Source organism: Bombyx mori, chromosome 24 (genome assembly GCF_030269925.1).
Source record: "Bombyx mori chromosome 24, ASM3026992v2".
In the NCBI taxonomy this organism is placed as follows: domain Eukaryota; kingdom Metazoa; phylum Arthropoda; class Insecta; order Lepidoptera; family Bombycidae; genus Bombyx; species Bombyx mori.
This window is the reverse complement of record NC_085130.1, coordinates 4,367,682-4,389,388: the sequence shown is the minus strand read 5'-3', so window position 1 is coordinate 4,389,388 and position 21,707 is coordinate 4,367,682. Positions and strand designations below refer to the sequence as shown.

Here is a 21,707-nt window from a genome sequence, read left to right as displayed (position 1 = left end):
AGAGTCAATTGTGAGCTCATGGCATGGCAGAAGCGGTAATGCATTCCGATGTGAAGGGTGCTATTTTCTTCAATACAATTTGAGACTGATCTCATGATGCGTAGCGGCTTTCCATTAGGTTGACTCCAGAGAACACTAAACATCATATGATCTGTTATGTTGTTTAAATATTCATAGTAATAAATAACATATTTTTTATCTATCTTCTTTTTTTTTCCTAAATTTATTTAATGCTATAAAGAATATAGAAGCAAATAAATGTCTCCAAATAATAATAAAATTAATTATGAGACGGTATCTCATTACTGCTAAAATATTTTCAAAGGAAAAATTCTAATAAGTTATTATTATTCAATAAGATAATAATTATGAACACATTATGACTGTCGATAATTCTTGACAAAAATAAGGACTTTATTTTTTTCATAACTTAAAGAAACTCATCAGTTTTTTTCTGTTTTAGAAAGAATTATTTCATTAAAAGACTGGAACATTGCATTAGTGGTTACACTGGAGGCGGATTGCAGTTGTTCCATACAAGGAATAAGCCACATTTCTCAATCGAACGTCTTCGATACCAGGTAAAATAAAGGATGCGCCATTGACGGAACCTGGAGTAGGAAATGAAAAACTATGGATGTGACATGTACTTTTTACAAATTTTTTTTTTGGATCGTTATCTTTAAAATAGGCAAGGTAGATGGCAAACGTCCCAGAGGACGCAGTCCCACGAGATGGTCGGACCAAATACGATCTTCTCTGAACATTAACTTCCACAATGCCCTTCATGAAGCTAAGGATCGCAGCGGATAGAGGGTAATCGTACGAGAAAAACTGATGGAGCAGAGGAGTCACGACCCTCAGTAATGAGGAAACCGACGCGAGGAGGATCTTTAAAACTATGCAAATAGGAGTTCCCTAATTGAAAGTGGTCACCAAAGCTCATAGGAAACAGCAATGCCAACGGCACAGCTGAGCCACTGCCTAGCACTTAGAATTGTTACCAAGACAATTCTATGGCACTCCACAACACCGTTGAAACTAGACCATCCTAGACCCAGGTTGTAAAAAGATCTCTAGAAATCCACTGTGAACGAGCCCAATTATTGATTTAAGTAATACTAATTGGAATGTATACTGCCTTAATACATACCAGAACGTCCACAGCCCATTAGAGTGACCGTCTGCCTTCAATGACAAAAACTAAAGATGCCACATTCGATCCTCGATCAGAAGCTTTTGCAGTCATAGACCTGTCTATACTACGGAGCACAAAGCCTTTACTCAAAGGCATGGAATATGTTTAGATTAGACGCGTTGTGCCACAGAACAATACTGGAAATGCAATATTGCGAACGAAATTGGGTTTGACGTTTGTATTTCAAGAAAACAGTGTTATCTTGGGGGCTTTGTTGATAGACCTAGTGGACCTGAATCTTCTGAATCTGGCGACGATCAATGATAAATTGTGCTTCAACATAATTATATGTACGCTAATTTCTGGTAATTAATTCGGTGGCCGCGATTTCCACTTCGGGGAGTAATTCGCATGACGAATATGTTTATATGGTCTTTTTCTGGCTATTTAATATCTATATGTGTATATTTACATGTTTCCCAATCAGCTTCTCATAGCCCAGGACCGAAAATAAACTGGATGTAGGGCGTATTCTGAGGTCACATGATTAAGTATCGTCATTCTGTATCTTTCTGCAGCGAAACACTCAAGTGTCCCAATTTGAAGGGTGAAGCAGTCGTTGTACAATACATTTGATATATTTTCAACTCCATGTGTCTAGATGCAGAGTCTTCATGATGTGATAGTAGCCATTCAACAACTAATAGGTATGTACACCTGGCTGCGGAATTCGAAACCGCTATACGCGGATCACTGAATTTGAATTCACTGGGCATATTATCCCTTAAGCCACGATAATTTTGGGCTTCGACTTATAAATATTAAATTCACAGTTTATAATTAAATAGGATGATGTTGGGTTTTTATTTATCAACTATAGCACTATGGCCTATCAATCACGCCTTGAAAAGGAAATCGTGAATCAACATGTAATAACTTGGTAATATTGCATCGCACTATCTCTTTCGGCAATTGGTGGATATGAGCGGAAAGACAAAAAGCCGAATAAAGTGTAACTTTGATATCGCTTATTTATAATGGGCCAAACTTTTGTTATAATATTGAGAACTTACCCCTCGGTCCAGAGCTAACTTGGCATTGATATGCTGCGTCGTCATCCAGCGTAACTTCTCTGATGTCCAACGAGTAGTCGCCTATAACAAGATCAGTAATGGATGATGAGCAAAAAATTAATATCATAGAAATCGTATTTTCTCAGGTTCGTTTCCAGAGATTTGATTAGAGGTTGCTTCATTTTATCTGTACGAATATGTAAATCGTAATATCTAATCGTAATAATCGATGATACCGACATCTCGTTTTTACCATCGCACCGCCCGCCACCGGGCTAGAGTTCATTCATACTACTTGGAGCCACTGCGGTCATCCACAGTGCGTTTCCAGAGGTATTTTTTACCACGTACCATCCGGCTATGGAATGAGCTCCCCTCTACGGTGTTTCCCGAACGCTATGACATGTCCTTCTTCAAACAAGGCTTCTGGAGAGTATTAAGCGGTAGGCAGCGGCTTGGCTCTGCCCTGGCAATGCTGAAGTCCATGGGCGACAGTAACCACTCACCATCAGGTGGGCCGTATGCTCGTCTGCCTACAAGGGCAATAAAAAAAACTGCTGCCTGCTCAGAACATTCTCGAAACAAAACAAAGTCCCTATGTCAGATGCTAGTCATACTAAAAATATCGACAGATCATCGTTCCCCTCGGAATGCAGCGGCGCAACTAGACTTAAATAATCTGCGGTTTTGCTGCAGACTCGCAAAGACTCTCCCTATGCTATTTAAACGCGGGATTTATAAGAATAATATTCGAACAGATCATTGAGTCGCGTGTTTTTTATTTTATTTTTTATTGCTTAGATAGGTGGACGAGCTCACAGCCCACCTGGCGTTAAGTGGTTACTGGAGCCCATAGACATTTACAACGTAAATGCGCCACCCACCTTGAGATATAAGTTGTAAGGTCTCAGTATAGTTACACTTGAAGCCGAAACGCATTACTGCTTCACGGCAGAAATAGGCGCGGCGGTAGTACCTACCCGTGCGGACTCACATGAGGTCCTACCACCAGTAATTACGCAAATTATAATTTTGCGGGTTTGATTTTATTACACGATGTTATTCCTTCACCGTGGAAGTCAATCGTGAACATTTGTTGAGCGATGGTGCGAAGCGCTTCTTTACAAATCTCTTCAAAATAACATCCTATTAACATAATTCAAACTAATTTAACCCTTTTAGTGCTGAGTTTATTTTTACATATTTTGCATAAATTGCCAAAAGGATTTTTGAAAAAAGCTACCTTATAAAAAATTAGAATTTAAAAAATACAAAAATTAATGCTCAATCGACAGTAAAATAATTTGAAATTGTTATTTATAAATGTTATTTTTCAATTAAAAACGTTATACATACGTCCGTACAGGTCGACACCTATAATGATAGTCGGTATTCCGACGCTTCGCACTTTATACGTATTAATAGAGAATCGATCTATCGACGGCGCTCAAAAGTTTAAACTACTCCCAAAAATCGAAATATAGTATTCGAAACATCGGATATGATAATATAATGATAATATCATAAACGAGAGATTAAATCGTAAATTTACTTTTAATTGAATATGCAATTTCGAAAAGGGCACATCTCCGAAAATATAAAATGTTCAGGAAATGAAAAAAAAAACTGATTATTTTCTAAAGCAGTGTAAAATTTAAAATAATAACTTTTGAGATAATATATTTTAGTGTTACTTAATTAGCAATTGGAAATTACTGGAATTATTATAAAATGGGTGTAGGTAAGCCTCAAAACTACATGTACATGAAAAAACGTATTTGACAAAATATGCGACATGTGCCCATTTCGAAATTTGTATATCTATACATATAAATAAAATCGGAGCGTCTGTTTGTAATATTGAAACAACCGCTTTTTACTACATGCATATTCATGCATACGGTACATACACCAAAATAACATTTTTTACAATTTTTGTCTGTCTGTCTGTTTGTTCCGGCTAATCTCTGGAACGGCTGGACCGATTTTGACGGGACTTTCACTGACAGTAACTGTAACTTAGGCTCCTTTTTTTAGACTAGCTTCGCCTCGCGGCGTCACTCGCGGTACCGTCAATAACCGCGGGTTACATTGCGGGACTCAGCTATCAATAATAAAATGTAATCTTTCCGAAGCGAAGCGAGGGCGGGTTGCTAGTTCAATAATATATCTACGATTCGCGTAATATTTAGTTACCGTGGCTAATGTACTACGCATTTCAAGTTCGTCAACCGGCTAGAGCTGGTGTCTCTTTGAATGATAATTTTTGAGTTTTGAGCGCTCTTGTCTCGTACATGTAAGTTTACGGCAACCACAAATCATAGGATAAGTCTTAGCTCGGGAAAGACTTTTGGTAGGAATTGTAATTTTAAAAAAATAGTCCACTGATGCCTAACCTTTTTAAAAATATAGGAACTTCGGTGAATACGTTTTTTTTATAGCTTAGATGGATGGACGAGCTTACGGCCCATCTGATTTTAAGTGGTTACCGGAGCCCATAGACATCTACAATGTAAATGCGCCACCCACCTTGAGATATGAGTTCTAAGGTCTTAGTATAGTTGCAACGGCTGCCCCACCCTTCAAACCAAAACGCATTATTGCTTCACGGCAGAAACAGGCGGGGCGGTGGTACCTACCCGTGCTGACTCACAAGAGGTCCTACCACCAGTAAAAAAGCCGAGACCAAAGTGGCCAAAGACACTTTTGGTTTTGTTTGGTATAGCTTGCAAGCACCAAGCACTGTTTTATCAGCGCACTGTACTGTCAAAACCCACCTTCTTCGTCGCTGCCAATCATTTTGTAGCGCTCGTATCCGGCCAGATGGCGGTGTGTACCGAGTCCAAAGTCATCCTTAGTCCACTGAAGTTGCCCAGCCTTCTCCTCAACTCTGCACGGAAGGATCACTCTGGAACCTAATATGGCGGTCTGAAAAAAAATAATGTTACGTTATTTTCACGGTCCAAACGAGTTGAGACGTAGTACAATAAATTTATAATACAACATTTTTTATGGAAAAGAAAAAGAACTTCAACAAAATCAAATTACAATATCATCAATGCAGTCAAAGTGAATTAAATATATTATGCATTATTAAGGTTTTATTTATTTATTGCTTAAGTAGATGGACGAGCTCACAGCCCACCTGATGTTAAGTGGTTACTGGAGCCCATAGACATCTACAACGTAAATGCGCCACCCACCTAGATATAAGTTCTAAGGTCTCAGTATAGTTACAACGGCTACCCCACCCTTCGAACCGAAACGCATTACTGCTTCACGGCGGAAATAGGCGGGGTGGTTGTATAACTGGCAAGCGCAGTAAAATGCGCAGTGAAAATCGCAGAATCCCTTTTTTTCCTACCTAATAGCTAGATGAGCTCACGGAGCTCAAACCTGACGACGTTGCTAACGCTAACCCTAGCAAGAGCATTGCTTCGCAGAATCTACCACCGGATCGGAAACGCGACCCACTGAGAAGATCCGGCGAGAAACTCAGTGGGCTGTGTCTGTGGGTTAATTTACTCGCCGAGCTCTTTGTCGCAAGTGACGGGTTCGACAAGAACGATAACCGGTGCTTGAGTTACCTAAAAGCATCGTCAGTAGATCTGGCCAGATTTTAATAAAATTTAAATGGGACCACATGATAAGCATCAGTTTTCAAATCTATATCTATCTATAAGTATATATATAAAAATGAATTGCTGTTCGTTAGTCTCGCTAAAACTCGAGAATGGCTGGACCGATTTGGCTAATTTTGGTCTTGAATTATTTGTGGAAGTCCAGAGAAGGTTTAAAAGGTAGATAAATATGAAAATGCTCGGAATTAAATAAAAATAACAATATTGTTTTTCATTTGATGTGTACCCCATCGGACAGATTTCTTTTGTTTGTTTTAAGTTTATTTTATACAATTTATTTATCGATTGAGGCACTACAAAGTCTCCCGGGTCAGCTAGTAAACATATAAACAGGTTCTGAATTGACACGCAGCAAAAAATAGAGCCGAATCAAAAACACTCCTCTTTTTTAAGTCGATTAAAAATGTACCTACTCAATTTTTAAGTGCTTTTTACTGAAATGTATAAACAAATTTATAGCATTTTCCACTTGTAGGTATGATACTGTGAAAACAAATTGTATAAATAGTTGGGATGGTTGTACGTAACTCTGCTGACCCGACGAGCATGGCTGCTTTGGGAATTACTTGCACCTAAGCCGACATCTCTGATGATTAAGTAACTTTTATTAAGTACACCGCGCGAGCCATCGTCGATTACGCCAAATATTTGCGCGCGGAACACGATTAAAAGAGGTCAATATTTTTTCCTTCTTAACGGATTTAATATTAACATTACAAAATATGATTCGTAGTAACATTAGAATATCCGGAAAACGTAAGGCAATGACGGCAACGTAAGGTATTATATTAAAAACTCCTTGGTATCCTTTTCTGTGACGAGTAAATATTTACCACAACAAGCTTCTCAAGTTTTCCCTGGAAATTAAGACAGAAAAATGTTGGTATAAATTCGGAAGGTACGTACCAACGGACTGCAAAGGCAAACTAAGCATAGTTACAACTAAGCATAGTAAGCTATAGTTACAACGGCTGCCCCACCTTTCAAACCGAAACGCATTACTGCTTCACGGCTGAAATAGGCAGAGTGGTGGTACCTACCCGTGCGGACTCACAAGAGGTCCTACCAGTAATTACGCAAATTATAATTTTGCGGGTTTGATTTTTATTACACGATGTTATTCCTTCACCGTGGAAGTCAATCGTGAACATTTGTGGAGTACGTATTTCATTACAAAAATTGGTACTCGCCTGAGATTCGAACATCGGTGTGCATCGCTCAACACGTATGCACCGGACGTCTTATCCTCAAGGCCACGACGACTTCCGTGCAACTTCCGTGGTAAAAGAAAAAGTCGCTCGCAAAATTGGTAAAGGACGCTATATTATTGGCGGTATCGTCAGCAGTAATGGGTGAGCACCAAATTGGCGTTAAATGCTCACTAGGAACTAGTTCTCGATGTCTCATATATAAAAGACTAGCTTTTGCCCGCGACTCCGTCCGCGTGGAATAGCTACTTTAGAATAGCACTAAATTTTACCCCCCACTTCATTAACGTAGAAAGTGAAAATATTTTGAAACATTCTTTATTGGTACTACTTGTATTCGTCTCATGATGATATTGCCTTCAGGTCTATTGCCTTCCTCAATAAATAGGCTATCTAACTCTAAAATAATTTTTCAAATCGGACTAGTAGTTCCTGATCTTAGCGTGTTCAAACAAACAAACTTTTCAGCTTTATAATATTAGTATAGATACTGTCCTATTCCCAAAGCTAGAATGCAAGATCACTTCGCTACTGAAATAGCTGGGGCTATCTGGATTCGCAATATTGCACAAGGCCGTGTAAATTGTCTATTTTTATCATTGACGTGACAACGTCTTATAATTAGTGGAGCCGGCTGCACGCAAAAAAAAACATGACTAATGCGGCGTTACCTCACTCTGAGGCGTTCCATTTAAGGCTTGAAATGCAAGCGAGAGCGCGCAATGAGCGACAAAGAGGCACAATCGGCCTCCGCGTTCGGCAGCGTTCGACATCTGTCTCTCTCCTACTTGAGTGAGCGATGCATCCGCGTGGACAGCTGCTATACAATAATACATGAAAAATAAGGAGAGATAAATAAAACCCAAAATCATTGTTTATCTCTTAACACGATCTGCGATACGCGGCTAACAATTTCAAAATGTTTATTTAGTAACCAAATACAAATGGAAAACAGAGATTATACGTTCCCTTGTTCAGAATGCTTCAATAATACACAAAACTGATTAATATAACGCTTGCCAATGAAATTCTCGACGAATTTAATTTAATGCAGATCGGTCAGGAGAGGAATCAGAAAACCTTTGGTATTATCCAACATTTGTCTATATTTGAAGAGCGGAGTAGTCCAAATAAATAATAATAAACAACCTTTCAGTTGCCTATTGTTTTGAACCATTAAAGATTAGCCGAGTATTTTGATGTCATATCATCGTTTTTTTTATGCTATTGCATAGATTTTATCGCGGGCCTTGAGCGCGGCGACTGAATAAAGAAATTCCGTAACGAAAATAACCTGACACCCCCACTAAGCCTACTATGTAGCTCGCATTCCACACATTCACAAGTTGCGCTTGTGTAGTGTTTGTGAATAAGCACGCGGCGTGACGTCGCACTGCCGCATACACATCATGAAAAGTCTGCCCATCTCTCCCTCGCGCGGTCTAGGTTATGAGTGTGAAGGGGACAGTTAATGTTCTGCTTTTGTTAATATTTATAAATATAGAGTGGTCTTATTTTATTGTTGTTTTAATATTAAATTATTATTGTCGATTTATAATTGCATAATTTGGTACAAAATGCTATGCAATAATAGCTTTACCGCGGCAGTCTCCGAATGCCACACGTGTTTTTTTTTAAATTTAGTAATTAAAATTAATGAGGTATGTACTTTGTCTTTGGTTTCGGGAACACGTAAATTAAAACTACTTTTGCGAATTAATGTCGGGTTTTTCTATTTAGACTGACTCGGTGGTGCGCTAGTTAGCGCTGATGGTCGTGGGTTCGATTTTCGCAACGGGCAAACATTCGTATGATGAAGTTTGCTTGTTTATTATCTATGTAAGTATGTATGTCAGTCTCTAATACCCATAACACAGTTATTTATTTCTTACAGAACTTCCAACGCTTCGAATCCTTTACAGTATTCGTGGTCGCGAATGACTAAAGTGCTATTCGTCGACATTTGAATATTGTGCGACATTATATTTACAATAACATCTTCTTCTTCTTCTACGTCGCTTCCTCATTACTGAAGGTCGTGACCACCTTGGTCTAGTTTTTGCACCAGCTTCCTCCAATGTTGCCTGCATTCGGCCTGCTTAATGGCACCCGGGACGCTGGTGTTTGTGGCCTCCTTGACAATGTCCGTCCACCTGGTTGGCAATCTTCCTCGACTTCTCTTTCCTTCCACGTGACCTACAACTATTAGTTTTTCCAAGTTGTCAGGATTTCGTCGGATCACATGTCCGAAGTACTTGAGGAGACGCTGCATACAGATCGTAAATAGACGGATCTTGACGTTTAGCTCCTCGAGAATTGACACATTTGTTCGGCGCTCCGTCCATTATACGCCCAACATTTTGCGCCAACACCACATTTCAAATGCCTCAATTCTCGATCGGGTACGGGCCTTGAGGGTCCACGTCTCAGAAGCGTACAAGAATATGGAGAAGATAAGGGTTCGCATGAGCTTTATCTAAGTTTTTGTTTTGTTTATAATAACATACGCGACTTTTAATTACAAAATTAGTTATCAACTAGCAATGTTTTGATAAAATGACGCCACATGCAGTTAGCGTTTGTTTTAATGTGAATTTCACGGTTCAGTTTTATTCTAGACATTAGCGTTACACATCAGCAAAGAGTCGTCGTTGCGGGAAACATAATTGCAAAGAATACAATGTCTTCACTATGCGACTAGCTGAAATATTTAGCGCTAAGACATCACACATCCATCATGTATTGCTTACTGATATTTGGCATAATCTAACGCTTTGTGGAAGATAAACTAGTTTGCATATCTAAACTGATAAAAATAGCTTTCATTGAACGTTCTCATCGGAAATACACACGTCTCAATTCTGTTTCCGAAAACATTTTACGTAGGATATTAGACGGAATTTTTTCATGAAAATTATGGGGTGGAACAGTGATCTTGTTTTTTACTATAGCTAAGATTGATCGACAAGATCACGGCCCATCTGGTGTTAAGTGGACACCGGAGTAAATAATAATAAAACACAAATCCGAAATTAATTTACAAATACGTCCCGAAAACAGTATAAGCATAAAGCACTTATCGCGGATCGCAATTGCATTGTTTTAATTAGTAGAGCAAGAGAAAATACAGTCGGTATTGATTTGATTCGAAGCGTTTTGTTTGTAATCCGGATGAATAGGATTGCCCGGTGGTTTATTGGTAACGCAGTTGGGTAAGTGGAACTCTGGCCCGGAAATTTGGGAAACAATTTAGAGGCGTATTTGATTTCCGATCAGTCATGTATAGCAGAAACGAACAAGATTTTTATCAGAGTTTGTTTCATATCCTTGTACTGGTGGTAGGACCTCATGTGAGTCCGCACGGGTAGGTACCACCACCCCGCCTATTTCTGGCGTGAAGCAGTAATGCGTTTTGGCCTGAAGGGTGGGGCAGCCGTTGTAACTATACTGAGACCTTAGAACTTATATCTCAAGGTGGGTGGCGCATTTGCGTTGTAAATGTCTATGGGCTCCAGTAACCACTTAACACCAGGTGGGCTGTGAGCTCGTCCACCCATATAAGTAATAAATAAAAATAAAAAAAAACCTCCTCCTCTTTACATCTTGTTCCTCAGTTTTGAGGGTCGTGACCTTTACGGAGAATTTTAGTTCAGACCATATCCCTCCATTCATTCCTGTCCGCGGTGGATTGGTGATGAAGTCCAATATCGTCTTAATTTAATTGGACCAGTGGGACTTCGTGTGATATACAAAAAACTAAAAGGGATTTTATTTTATTTCATGTCGTGGATGTCTGAACGAACTTACAGCCCATCTAGCTTAAAGTGCTTTCTTGCTTGAAGTACGCACACAACGTGAATGTCGCCATCCATTCGTACCACCAGAGAAATCGTACGGAGTAGGATGCGTTGTGTTAAATAAAAAAAATCGGTTGTCTGTAAAGTCGGCTTACTGACGATAGTTGAACGTGACAACGTCATAAGAAAATACTGATGGAATGGTTTCATTTTTCAGTTCTCGCAATTATCGTTGCTATAAACAATTGACACCACATTCACTTTTCACTGAACTTCATACTTGACGAAAACATGTAAATGTATTATTGTATAGCAGCTGTCCACGCGGATGCATCGCTCACTCTAGTAGGAGAGAGACAGATGTCGAACGCTGCCGAACGCGGAGGCCGATTGTGCCTCTTTGTCGCTCGTTGCGCGCTCTCGCTTGCACTTCAAGCCTTAAATGGAACGCCTCATAGTGAGGTAGCGCCGCAGTCTTGTTTTTTCGTGCGTGCAGCCGGATCCATCGAATTATAAGACGTTGTCACGTCAAAATAATCTTTCTTGAGACATTGAGTAATTTGTAGTGATAAAGTTCTCGTAAGTTTTAATACTGACCTCACGTTATCTATGGACTCAGGTCGGGCGGGTTTAAAGCTCAACTCCGATAGTTAAAAAAACCCTTAAATGTAAGAAAAAAATGTCTCACCTGATCTTGAGGTTCTAGCGCGAACCGTTGCTCCCCAAACGCACTGACACTGGCACTGACACTAACAAAAAAGATAAACAACATCCATTGCTTCACTAAAACTGACATAAAGCCCGATATCCTCAACAAAAGGAACAATGTATTGCAGCATCTGCTCGTCAATCGTTTATTACACGCTTTCGTAATAAAACACATTTTGTTTATAGAATGTTCTAGATTACAATTTACGTCAAGTTTTGTTTGAATTTTGAAATCACCATCCGAATTTCCATTCGTCGTCCATCTTGAATATTCACAACACATTTTATTGCAAATCTTCTCTACTCTGTCCTTTACCTGAAACAATATTAAAAAGTACGTAAGTAAATCTATACTTAATATTATAAAGCTGAAGAGTTTGTTTGTTTGAACGCGCTAATCTTCAGAATTACATTCTCGTTTTGAAAAATTCTTTCAGTATTAGACACTGGAAGGATTACTGGTGGAAGGACCTCTTGTAAGGCTGCACGGGTAGGTACCACAGCCCCGCCTGTTTCTGCCGTGAAGCAGTAATGCGTTTCGGCTTGAAGGGTGGGGCAGCCGTTGTAACTATACTGAGACCTTAGAACTTATATCTCTAGGTGGGTGGCGCATTTACGTTGTAGATGTCTATGGGCTCCAGTAACCACTTAATATCGGGTGGGCTGTGAGCTCGTCCACACATCTTAGCAATAAAAAGAAAAAGAAAAAAAACAGCCCATTTATTGAGAAAGGCCATAGGCTATATAACATCACGGTAAGACCAATACAAATGGTGCACCAATAAAGTATGTTTCAAAGTAGGGGTCTAAATAGCTCCTCAACATTCTATAATTCAAAAATATCTTCTCTTTCTACGTAAATGAAGTGGGGCGTAAAACTTAGCGTTATATCAAAGTATAAAGTTCCACGCGGGCTGAGTCGCGGGCAAAAGCTAGTTATTGATAAAACAAACAAAATTACCTCGGAACGATACACAATGTCGACTTAGAAAAGGCGTGTGCATTATTTAAGCGTGAAGTGTATTTTTAAGTCTCATAACTACATAAGCGATGCACAAACACAAACACGCTGTTCGTATATGAGGCGTGCATGAATAAATCATTTTATATCGTTGCAAAAGACGGTAAATTCAACTGCAGTTTATACACGTAGTTGTAGGAAATGGTATGGAGTAAGACTCATCGCGTTACTATCGGTTCTAAACTCGACAACGACTCCGTATTGTCAAAACCGGTCATCGTTCTCGTCGAACCCGTCGCTTGCGACGAAGGGATCTTCTCAGTGGGTCGCCTTTCCGATCCGGTGGTAGATTCTGCGAAGCACGGCTCTTGCTAGGGTTCGTGTTAGCAACGTCGTCAGGTTTGAGCCCCGTGAGCTCACCAACTACCCTGGCGATGCTGACATGGTCTCTTTAGACCATCAGCTTAGGAAGGAATTTTTGTTTGTCAAAATATTGTTTCTTGAAACAGTTAGAGAGACAGTCAGTCCAGTTTTCATCCACTCCCAAGGTTACCCAAGTATTTGAATGCCACCTACGATACTGCCTTTTTTGCGCTGACAAGCAGTTAGGCTTTCCGAAGAGAGAAGGAGAGGGAGAGAAGAGTGATAGGAGAGAAAAGAGTGAGATCTGTTTTAAAGTAAAATTGAGATTTCGACCTCATGTCTCAAAGTGGGTCACGCTGTGATATCTACGCTCCGCTACTACACTTTACATGCCTTTTATCACCCAATTAGAAAATTACGAGAAAAAGTTTAGAAAAAAGTTTCAAATAGCTTTTAAGTACCTAGTAGGCAGTAAGTAGGCAGCGGCTTGGCTCTGCCCCTGGCATTACTGAAGTCCATGGGCGACGGTAACCACTCACCATCAGGTGGGCCGTATGCTCGTCTGCCTACAACGGCAATAAAAAAAAAACCTCATGCGCGAAATATGTGCATTTAAACTTGAGTACGGGCAGAGATATTTATTTTTAACACTTCAGTGACTGTAGTAGGAGTTATTCTCAGCGCAACGGGATGAAGAATATATATCTCTATCTCTCTCGGGCTTTAGATTAGTTGTTAGGAACAAACGCGACAAAACATACCGGATTACACATGTCTTTTTTAAAACTTCCTCTTTTGCGGACGTTTTTCTCAAGTAAATTCTTATTTTAAAATATAGTAGACGTGGTATGAATTAGGGTTTTCGGGAATCAGAGGCACTACTTAAATTACTTTTATTGAAGAATATCATATTAGTTTAATTAATGAATTTAATTTTATGTCAAAAAGCGAGCTAATTTCCGACATAATTGAGTTCTTTTTCGAGTAACAAACGCTGCCATTCACTAAAAACACGAGTTCGAAGTTTCATTATTGTACCTCTAAATCTATATACATATATCTACCAATTCATTACCATTCTTTTTTTTTATTGCTTGGATAGGGGGAGGAGCTCACAGCCCATCTGGTGCTAAGCGGTTACTGGAGCCCATAGACATCTACAACGTAAATGCGTCACCCACCTTGAGATATAAGTTCTAAGATCTCAGTATAGTTACAACGGCTGCCCCACCTTTCAGACCGAAACGCATTACTGCTTCACGGCAGAAATAGGCAGGGCGGTGGTACCTACCGGCGCAGACTCACAAGAGGTCCTACAATTAGTAAGAAAATTATGTGTATATTCATTCACAGATCAATTATCAAAAAAATGTCATCATGAACTGTTCGCAATTTGGGGTCTACAATTTGAACCGCATTGCAACTTGGTGGATAATTAAAATTTCACTGCTATCTACATTCTAACTGATAATCCTAATGAAGTTTCGATATACATAGTCTAGCTGGAATAATCCTAAGCTATTAGGGAGGAAACAAAATATTTATGTAAGCCTAAATAAATGTTACTGGTGGTAGGACCTCTTGTGAGTCCGCGCGGGTAGGTACCACCACCCTGCCTATTTCTGCCGTGAAGCAGAAATACGTTTTGGTTTGAAGGGTGGGGCAGCCGTTATAACTATACTTGAGATAGAACTTATATCTAAAGGTCGGTGGCGCATTTCGTTGTAGGTTTCTATGGGCTCCAGCAACCACTTAACATCAGGTGGGCTGTGAGCGCTCGTCCCAATAAAAAAAAAGCCCACTGGTGATTTTAGTCGACGCTGTGTAAGCATATGGTGAATTGTCTTTATTCCCACCGCGAACCAGTTACGCTCTCCATTTCTCAGGGTAATAAAATACAGTTATTGCAATGCAGTCTTCGCACAGCCTAGTTAAGTTAGCGGCTAACAAGTTTCGTTGCTATACCAGAGACTCTAGGTTCTATTGACGATCGGAAGTATTATTGAATTTTGTCAGTGATATTAAGAATTAAGAATTCTCGGTCGTTAGAGAAAAACAATCCAATCAAAACGAAATCAATTTTTTTTTTATTCAACATAAATGAAAGTACATACTTGTTGAACGTCAAAAAGAACTACCGCCATTTCACTAAAACTAGCCTCCGTACTGAGAAGAACTGGCAAGAAACTCAGCGGGCATATTTATTATTTATTTATTACACTTCATGTAAAATTTACATTGGTGGACTTAATGCCTAAGGCATTCTCTACCAGTCAACCAAAGGTAGTGCAGAGTAAATAATAAATATTGTCCTTTTTTTTGGTTTTTTTTTTTTAATATTAGATTTTTTTTAATATCAATTTTTACAATGAGTATTATAACGTAACAATTATTGCAATATTGAAATGCCCGGAGCGAACAACTCAACTCGAGCAATACTTTAAGGTCGTCAATTCTAATTGATTGGCTAAGTATGGGTGAGCCGTCTTATCCAATTGGCCTGTAGAATTAGTGCCCCTAACTGCTAAGCTGATGGTCGATGACCTAAGCTAGTTTGCTCTTTGACTGGATATTCAATATTTGGCTTAGCTCTCCTGATCTCCACGAACTTTACTGGTCGTAGGACCTCCTGTGAGCCCGCATGGTAAGGTACCACCACCCTGCCTATTTCTGCCGTGAACCAGTAATGAGTTTCTGTTTGAAGGGTGGGGCAACCATTGTAACTATAGTGAGACATTAGAACTTATATCTCAAGGTGGGTGGCGTATTTACGTTGTAAATGTCTATGGGCTCCAGTAACCACTTGACCAGGTGGGCTGTGAGTTCTTCTATCCATACGTAAGCCATAAAAAATCAATTCTCCCGTGTAAAATTTCATTATAGGGTTTCAGTATAACTTTTCTCTTATGGCTGGGCGTATTTCGGACCTACCCAAGGTTTCACGATTCAGTTTTTACCTACAGCCAAGTAATCACTCATCCACCCACCTAAGCAATAAAGAAAAATATGTGTGGTGTCGTGGGACACCGGATAGGAACGAAGTTCCTTATTATAAAAATATTAATTTTAAGTTCTATTCGAGGTATAAAAGAAATAAAACTGGAGGTTTCGCAACAACCCACGGTCATTCGGTAACATGCGAACTTATTGTGGTACACTTCATTCACGGTTGTTTGCATAAGAGTTAGTGTATTGCGCAAACGAACGCTCTGAGATCGTGGTCAATGAATGATAAAAAATATGTAATTTTACGTTATTACAAAGTTAAGTCGTACACTGTGTGCAGTACTAATAAAAATCTTAGGTTATGGACGTTTTTTCCCGGTTAGGGTACCCCTCCGCATCGTCCCATAAGGAACTTCGTTCCAATAAAAAACTTCAGTGTTCATACAACAGGAAGCTGATCGTATGTATTTGAATATAATGAAATGAGACATTTGTAGATAAAATACTTACCATCAGCACTAGTATCGTGCTTTATGATACAGACAATCACTTTGAAAGTGACAACGAACAAATTACTTTTCCACTTTTTCACACATGATGAGACGTCATATTTTTTTTTATTTTTATTGCTTAGATGGGTGGACGAGCTCGCAGCCCACCTGGTGTTAAGTGGTTACTGGAGCCCATAGACATCTACAACGTAAATGCGCCACCCACCTTGAGATATAAGTTCTAAGGTCTCAGTATAGTATAATATAAATATGTATAGTTTTAGTAAATCAATTTAAGCTAATTCCTGCCATGAACACGCCTGCTTCATATCCCCTGATCTCTCGTTTAGGTATTTACTATAAACCATTAATTTCCTGTGAGACTAGAAGACCGGACCTCTTCATGGCTTAATAACTATATTCTAACGGCTTAGTCAAGTCCGAGTTTGATAGGGTTGGCTGAATCGGAAATACTGGATTCTAATTTTATAGAAATATAAAGACGATATATGTAAGAAGAAATGGTATACAATAGAGGAGTATAGACGGAGAAAACATATTACTCCAACCCCAGATGACTGGGAGGGCAGGAAAAAAAATTAAAATAAAATAAAGGGATTGTTAAATATATTATTAGTTTACTATAGCTAAAAGCTATTTTTATAAGCATAATTATGTACATTAAAAACTTAATGGTGAACCAAACTAACAATTAATTTCGGTTTTTTTTTATCCTCTTGATATTGGTCAGAATATTAGAGCGATGTTATATAATTATTAGATTCTCATCAGTCCTTGATGTGTGTGCAAAGTTAGTTACCATCGCACCGCCCGCCACCGGAGTAGAGTTCATCCATACTACCTGGAGCCACTGCGGTCATCGACAGTGCGTTTCCAGAGGTCTTTTCTGCCACGTACCATCCGGCTATGGAATGAGCTCCCCTCCACGGTGTTTCCCGAGCGCTATGACATGTCCTTCTTTAAAAGAGGCTTGTGGAGAGTATTAAGCGATAGGCAGCGGCTTGGCTCTGCCCCTGGCATTGCTGAAGTCCATGGGCGACGGTAACCACTCACCATCAGGTGGGCCGTATGCTCGTCTGCCTACAAGGGCAATAAAAAAAAATAAAAAAAAGTTTTCAAGCTAATCGGACATCTTGATGTCAGTGAAAATGTCAGATATTCCATTATATAACGTACCAAACTAACAGAAGCGTCTTAAATAATAATAAAAATATAAACACTTTCTAAAACAAGAAAAACTTAAAAGCATTTAATAAAAAGAAGCAAATATCTGTTTATGTACGTCTAAGAATATTTGGAACAGATTACACGTGTAATACGTAGTAAGAAATCTAGACTAATATATAAATCTACAGTGGTTTTTACGGATGTTCCGTTATAACTACTGAAACATGCATCCGATTGGCTTGAAGCTTGGTATCCATGTAGAAAATACATATAATATTTATAATAATATGAGTGTTGGACTCTCTACACCAGTTGCGGGGGTGTTAATGATGAGAATCTTTGTGGGGGTGACAAATAATAATGTTAATTTTAAATGCCCAGCGAAGAGGACGGGTAAAGCTAGTTGTTATATAATATTGTGTGTAATATACATAGCCGCGAAAGTTTGTACTTGTAATAATAGACAATTTAGTTATTAATAGTGCACGTGCCAACCCTGGAAACGAGGTAGCCCGGCTTCTAACGGCAAATAGGTGCATGATTAGCAAAACATTCGTTGCATAACCGGAAACTATAGTGTTTGCTCATTTAAATGAAAATAATTAGCCGAATACACATAAATTTCACTTGGCGATTTTGATGAACATTTTTGTCTCGTTTCCGTTTCAAAAACTTCATCATCATCATCATCATCATTATCCTGCCCTTCTCCCAGTCACTTGCGGTCGGCGCAACATGTTTTCTCCTTCCATACTCTTCTATCATATACCATTTCTTCGCTCACTCCCCTCTTACCCATATCGTCTTTCACTCAATCCATCAATATCTTCTTAGGTCTACCTCTTCCTCTATATCCTTCCACATTCATAGTTAACACTCTCTTACCAACCTCATTTTCATTTCGTCTCATCACAAAAACTGAATTTTTGTTAATTCGAACTATCTACTTCACTTTTACAAAAACCTGAGTATCTTTTCTATTCTAAGTTAAAACTTCAAAGGACTAATTAAGTTACGGACAGGAAAATTATTTTTGTACAAATTTTACGATCGTCTTTAACGCATGACTATTCTAAATATAAATCATTACTAATTTTCCTTATTTGAAGCACTACGTAAGAAATCACCGGACAAACATATCTAATAATACATTTTAATTCACTGCCGTGACGAGTTAACAGTTTTATGGGCCACCTGGCGTTAAGTTGTCTCACTGGTGGTAGGACCTCTTGTGAGTCCGCGCGGGTAGGTACCACCATCCTGCCTATTTCTGCAGTAATACGTTTCGGTTTAAAGGGAGGAATAGCCGTTGTAACTATACTTGAGACCTTACAACTTATATCTCAAAGTGGGTGGCACATTTACGTTGAAGATGTCTATGGGCTCCAGTAACCACTTAACACCAGGTGGGCTGTGAGCTCGTCCACCCATATTAGCAAAAAAAAAAGTTGTTACCGAAACAATTAACTCCGGTCACTGACATTAGATCAAGCTGTTGATTGTATTGTGTCTGTAACATTCCTTCAGAGCACTCATGATTGCTTAGCAGCAGAAATAGGATAGCATTACCCATCCGGGTCGACTTACGACATGAACTTTGACCGTCCCGTTTATTTTTATTCCGAAGCAGTGATTCCAGTGAGTTCCAGTGCGAGCGGTGGAGCAGCCGTTATAAAACTTGAGACACAACGAAACAACTGACCTCATGATTTCGACCTCATGTCTCAATTTAAGTGATTCTAGGCATTCGCATTGAGACATTAAAAACACTAATTGGTGTCGTTAACCAAATGGCTCGTAAAATCAAATCAAATCGGATGCAATTAAAAATAAGTTTCCGCTGCCCGCTCTAATAGTTTCGTATTCCTTTAACGGCTTGCCGAACTCTGTGCATTTGTTAGTCTGTTTTATTAGCTTAAGGACGATATATTCAAGGGGACGCCGCGTCGTTCGGAGTCGTAACGCATTTCAATCCTGAAAAATCCTTTCATCTATTTATAAACTTTCATTAGTAAAATTTATTTTTCTAGTTAATGTAGTCAGAGATTGAAATGTTCTTCATTCGACGCTCATCAACTATTATTACTTGATATTAGGCATGAAAAGCATATTATGAGAAAAAAATACCATATCTTTGGTACGGTACCCTGGGTATCACTGATCGTTGGACCAAGAAGAAATTTACAGGCAACTAGCTACACCCGGCCGCTTCGCTGGGTATTTAAAATTAACATTATCATTTCTCACCCTCACAAAGATTCTCATCATTAACGCCCCCGCAACTGGTGTAGGGAGTCGAACACTCATATAAATATTAGCCTATCCATTAAATACATGTATTTTCTACATGGATACCAAGTTTCAAGCCAATCGGATGCATGATTCAGTAGTTATAACGGAACATCCGTTAAACTACTGTACATTTATATATTAGTATAGATTTACATAGAAAAATGGACACGATAACCTCCTTATCGTGGCTGCCGCTGATCACATATCCGACCCGGGGTCAAAGATGTCTTGTCGGGTCCTCCGGATTTCTTTCTCGGTGCTTTAAGCTCTTGAAGCACCGGTCACTGACCTCATCGAAGTCGTCGATTACGATGAAGAGTTCCTTTCGTGGAGTCGGAGTGGTGGAGCTCGATAGTGTTAATCCGTGGTCGGTATTGTGGGGCGGTGCCTCACGCGCCTTTCTTCAAGGCGTAGTATCCCGGGAAGAATTGGAAGAGGAGGAGAACCTCGGTTTTCCTTCTTTCTTTTTATTGCCCGAGCAGGCAGACGAGCACACGGTCCACCTGATGGTAAGTGGTTACCGTCGCTCATGGACGTCAACAATTCCAGGGGCAGAGTCACGCCGCTGCCGTCCTCTCCTGCCTCTTCTTTTCTGGAGGCGCCGGAGTCCGACATAACCCGGTCTGTTACCCCCCTCGACCGGGTATCTGTAAACGGATTCCCCAGAGTTAAAAAAAAGAAGGCAGTAACCACAAAGATATTTTAACGCAATGAAAATCTGAGGGAATAGCACGTTAAAAACGTATTTTGTAATATAATTACCGACGTAATTGTGAATACCAATGAACCCAACAAAATCGCATGCTAATTAAATTAATGAACGTTTTCAATTAACAATAAATTAATTAGGGCGTCAATACAGCGCCGGCCAATAGCGGAATTATATTTCGACAGGGAATTACCATCATTGCGTATGGCAATAGCGTTTCGTAATAACGTTATTATGTTTAAAACTCTTCGAGCCATATTTATGTACTAGCTTTTTACCCGCGATTCCGTCCGCGTAGAATAGTTACTTTGGCATAACGCTAAATTTTACCCCCCCTTCATTTAGTAAAAAGTGAAAATATTTTTGAATTTATAAATATTAAGGAGTTATTTAAACCCCTATTTTGAAACATCTAACACTGAAATAATATTTTCTGAGTTGTAGTTCCTGAGTAGTTCCTGAGATTAGCGCGTTCAAACAAACAAACTCTTCAGCTTTATAATATTAATATAGATTTTAGCAATACGATAGCGGTGATTACTTATCATTCATTAACAAAAATAGTGTTCCCCAGAGACATATTACGTCTGTATGCCACCGAAGTCGCTAAGTGAAAGCAGGAATTTAAAAAAAAAAACAAAAGACAAAACTGCTCAATGCCTTTTTATTCTTTGCTTATCAATAGAGTTTATCTTAGGTTTGTTTACTGGTAATATTTGGAGAACTTTCAAAAACTATTTTTCGTCTAGTATTATCAGAAATAACATCAATGGCAAAACAAAAGGGAGAATTAAATAGGTACCTACATGATGCGAATCTAGATCTTAACCGATATTTGTCATCATAATCACTGGGCTATTGTCAAACTTCGACCAATCGGCGTAGAGTAATATATTTCTATATGCACAAGTGCTGATTAGAAATCCCTAGTTTCTAAAATCAATTTTGAATCTGGCTCTATAAGGAAACTGTACCAAACCATGAGAAATAATTAAAAACGTCGGCACTGATCCTTGATAGAATTATTGACCATTAACCCAGGTCTTGGCTTCCAGCCATGGAATTAAAACATGACTCGAATAGAAACTTTCACTTTAACACTATGGAAATTGAGTTTAGAATTCTTTAACTCATGTCCAATAGGTAGTCTGAATTAAAGACTTTTTCCACATTTCTTCTCATTGAAACATTA

At 39.1% G+C, this 21,707-nt stretch overlaps 1 protein-coding gene across 1 annotated transcript in view; it reads right to left on the bottom strand.

Moving 5' to 3' along the window:
* LOC101739354 (irregular chiasm C-roughest protein) overlaps positions 1 to 21,707 on the bottom strand; it is a 107,102-nt gene that overhangs the window by 62,899 nt on the left and 22,496 nt on the right. The window contains exons 2-4 of the mRNA XM_038019886.2: positions 11,546 to 11,881; positions 4,989 to 5,139; positions 2,212 to 2,292 (exon numbers count right to left, since the gene is read on the bottom strand). Coding sequence (XP_037875814.1) covers positions 2,212 to 2,292; positions 4,989 to 5,139; positions 11,546 to 11,848 — 535 coding nt within the window. The 5' untranslated portion in view covers positions 11,849 to 11,881. The remainder of the gene's footprint in view (positions 1 to 2,211; positions 2,293 to 4,988; positions 5,140 to 11,545; positions 11,882 to 21,707) is intronic.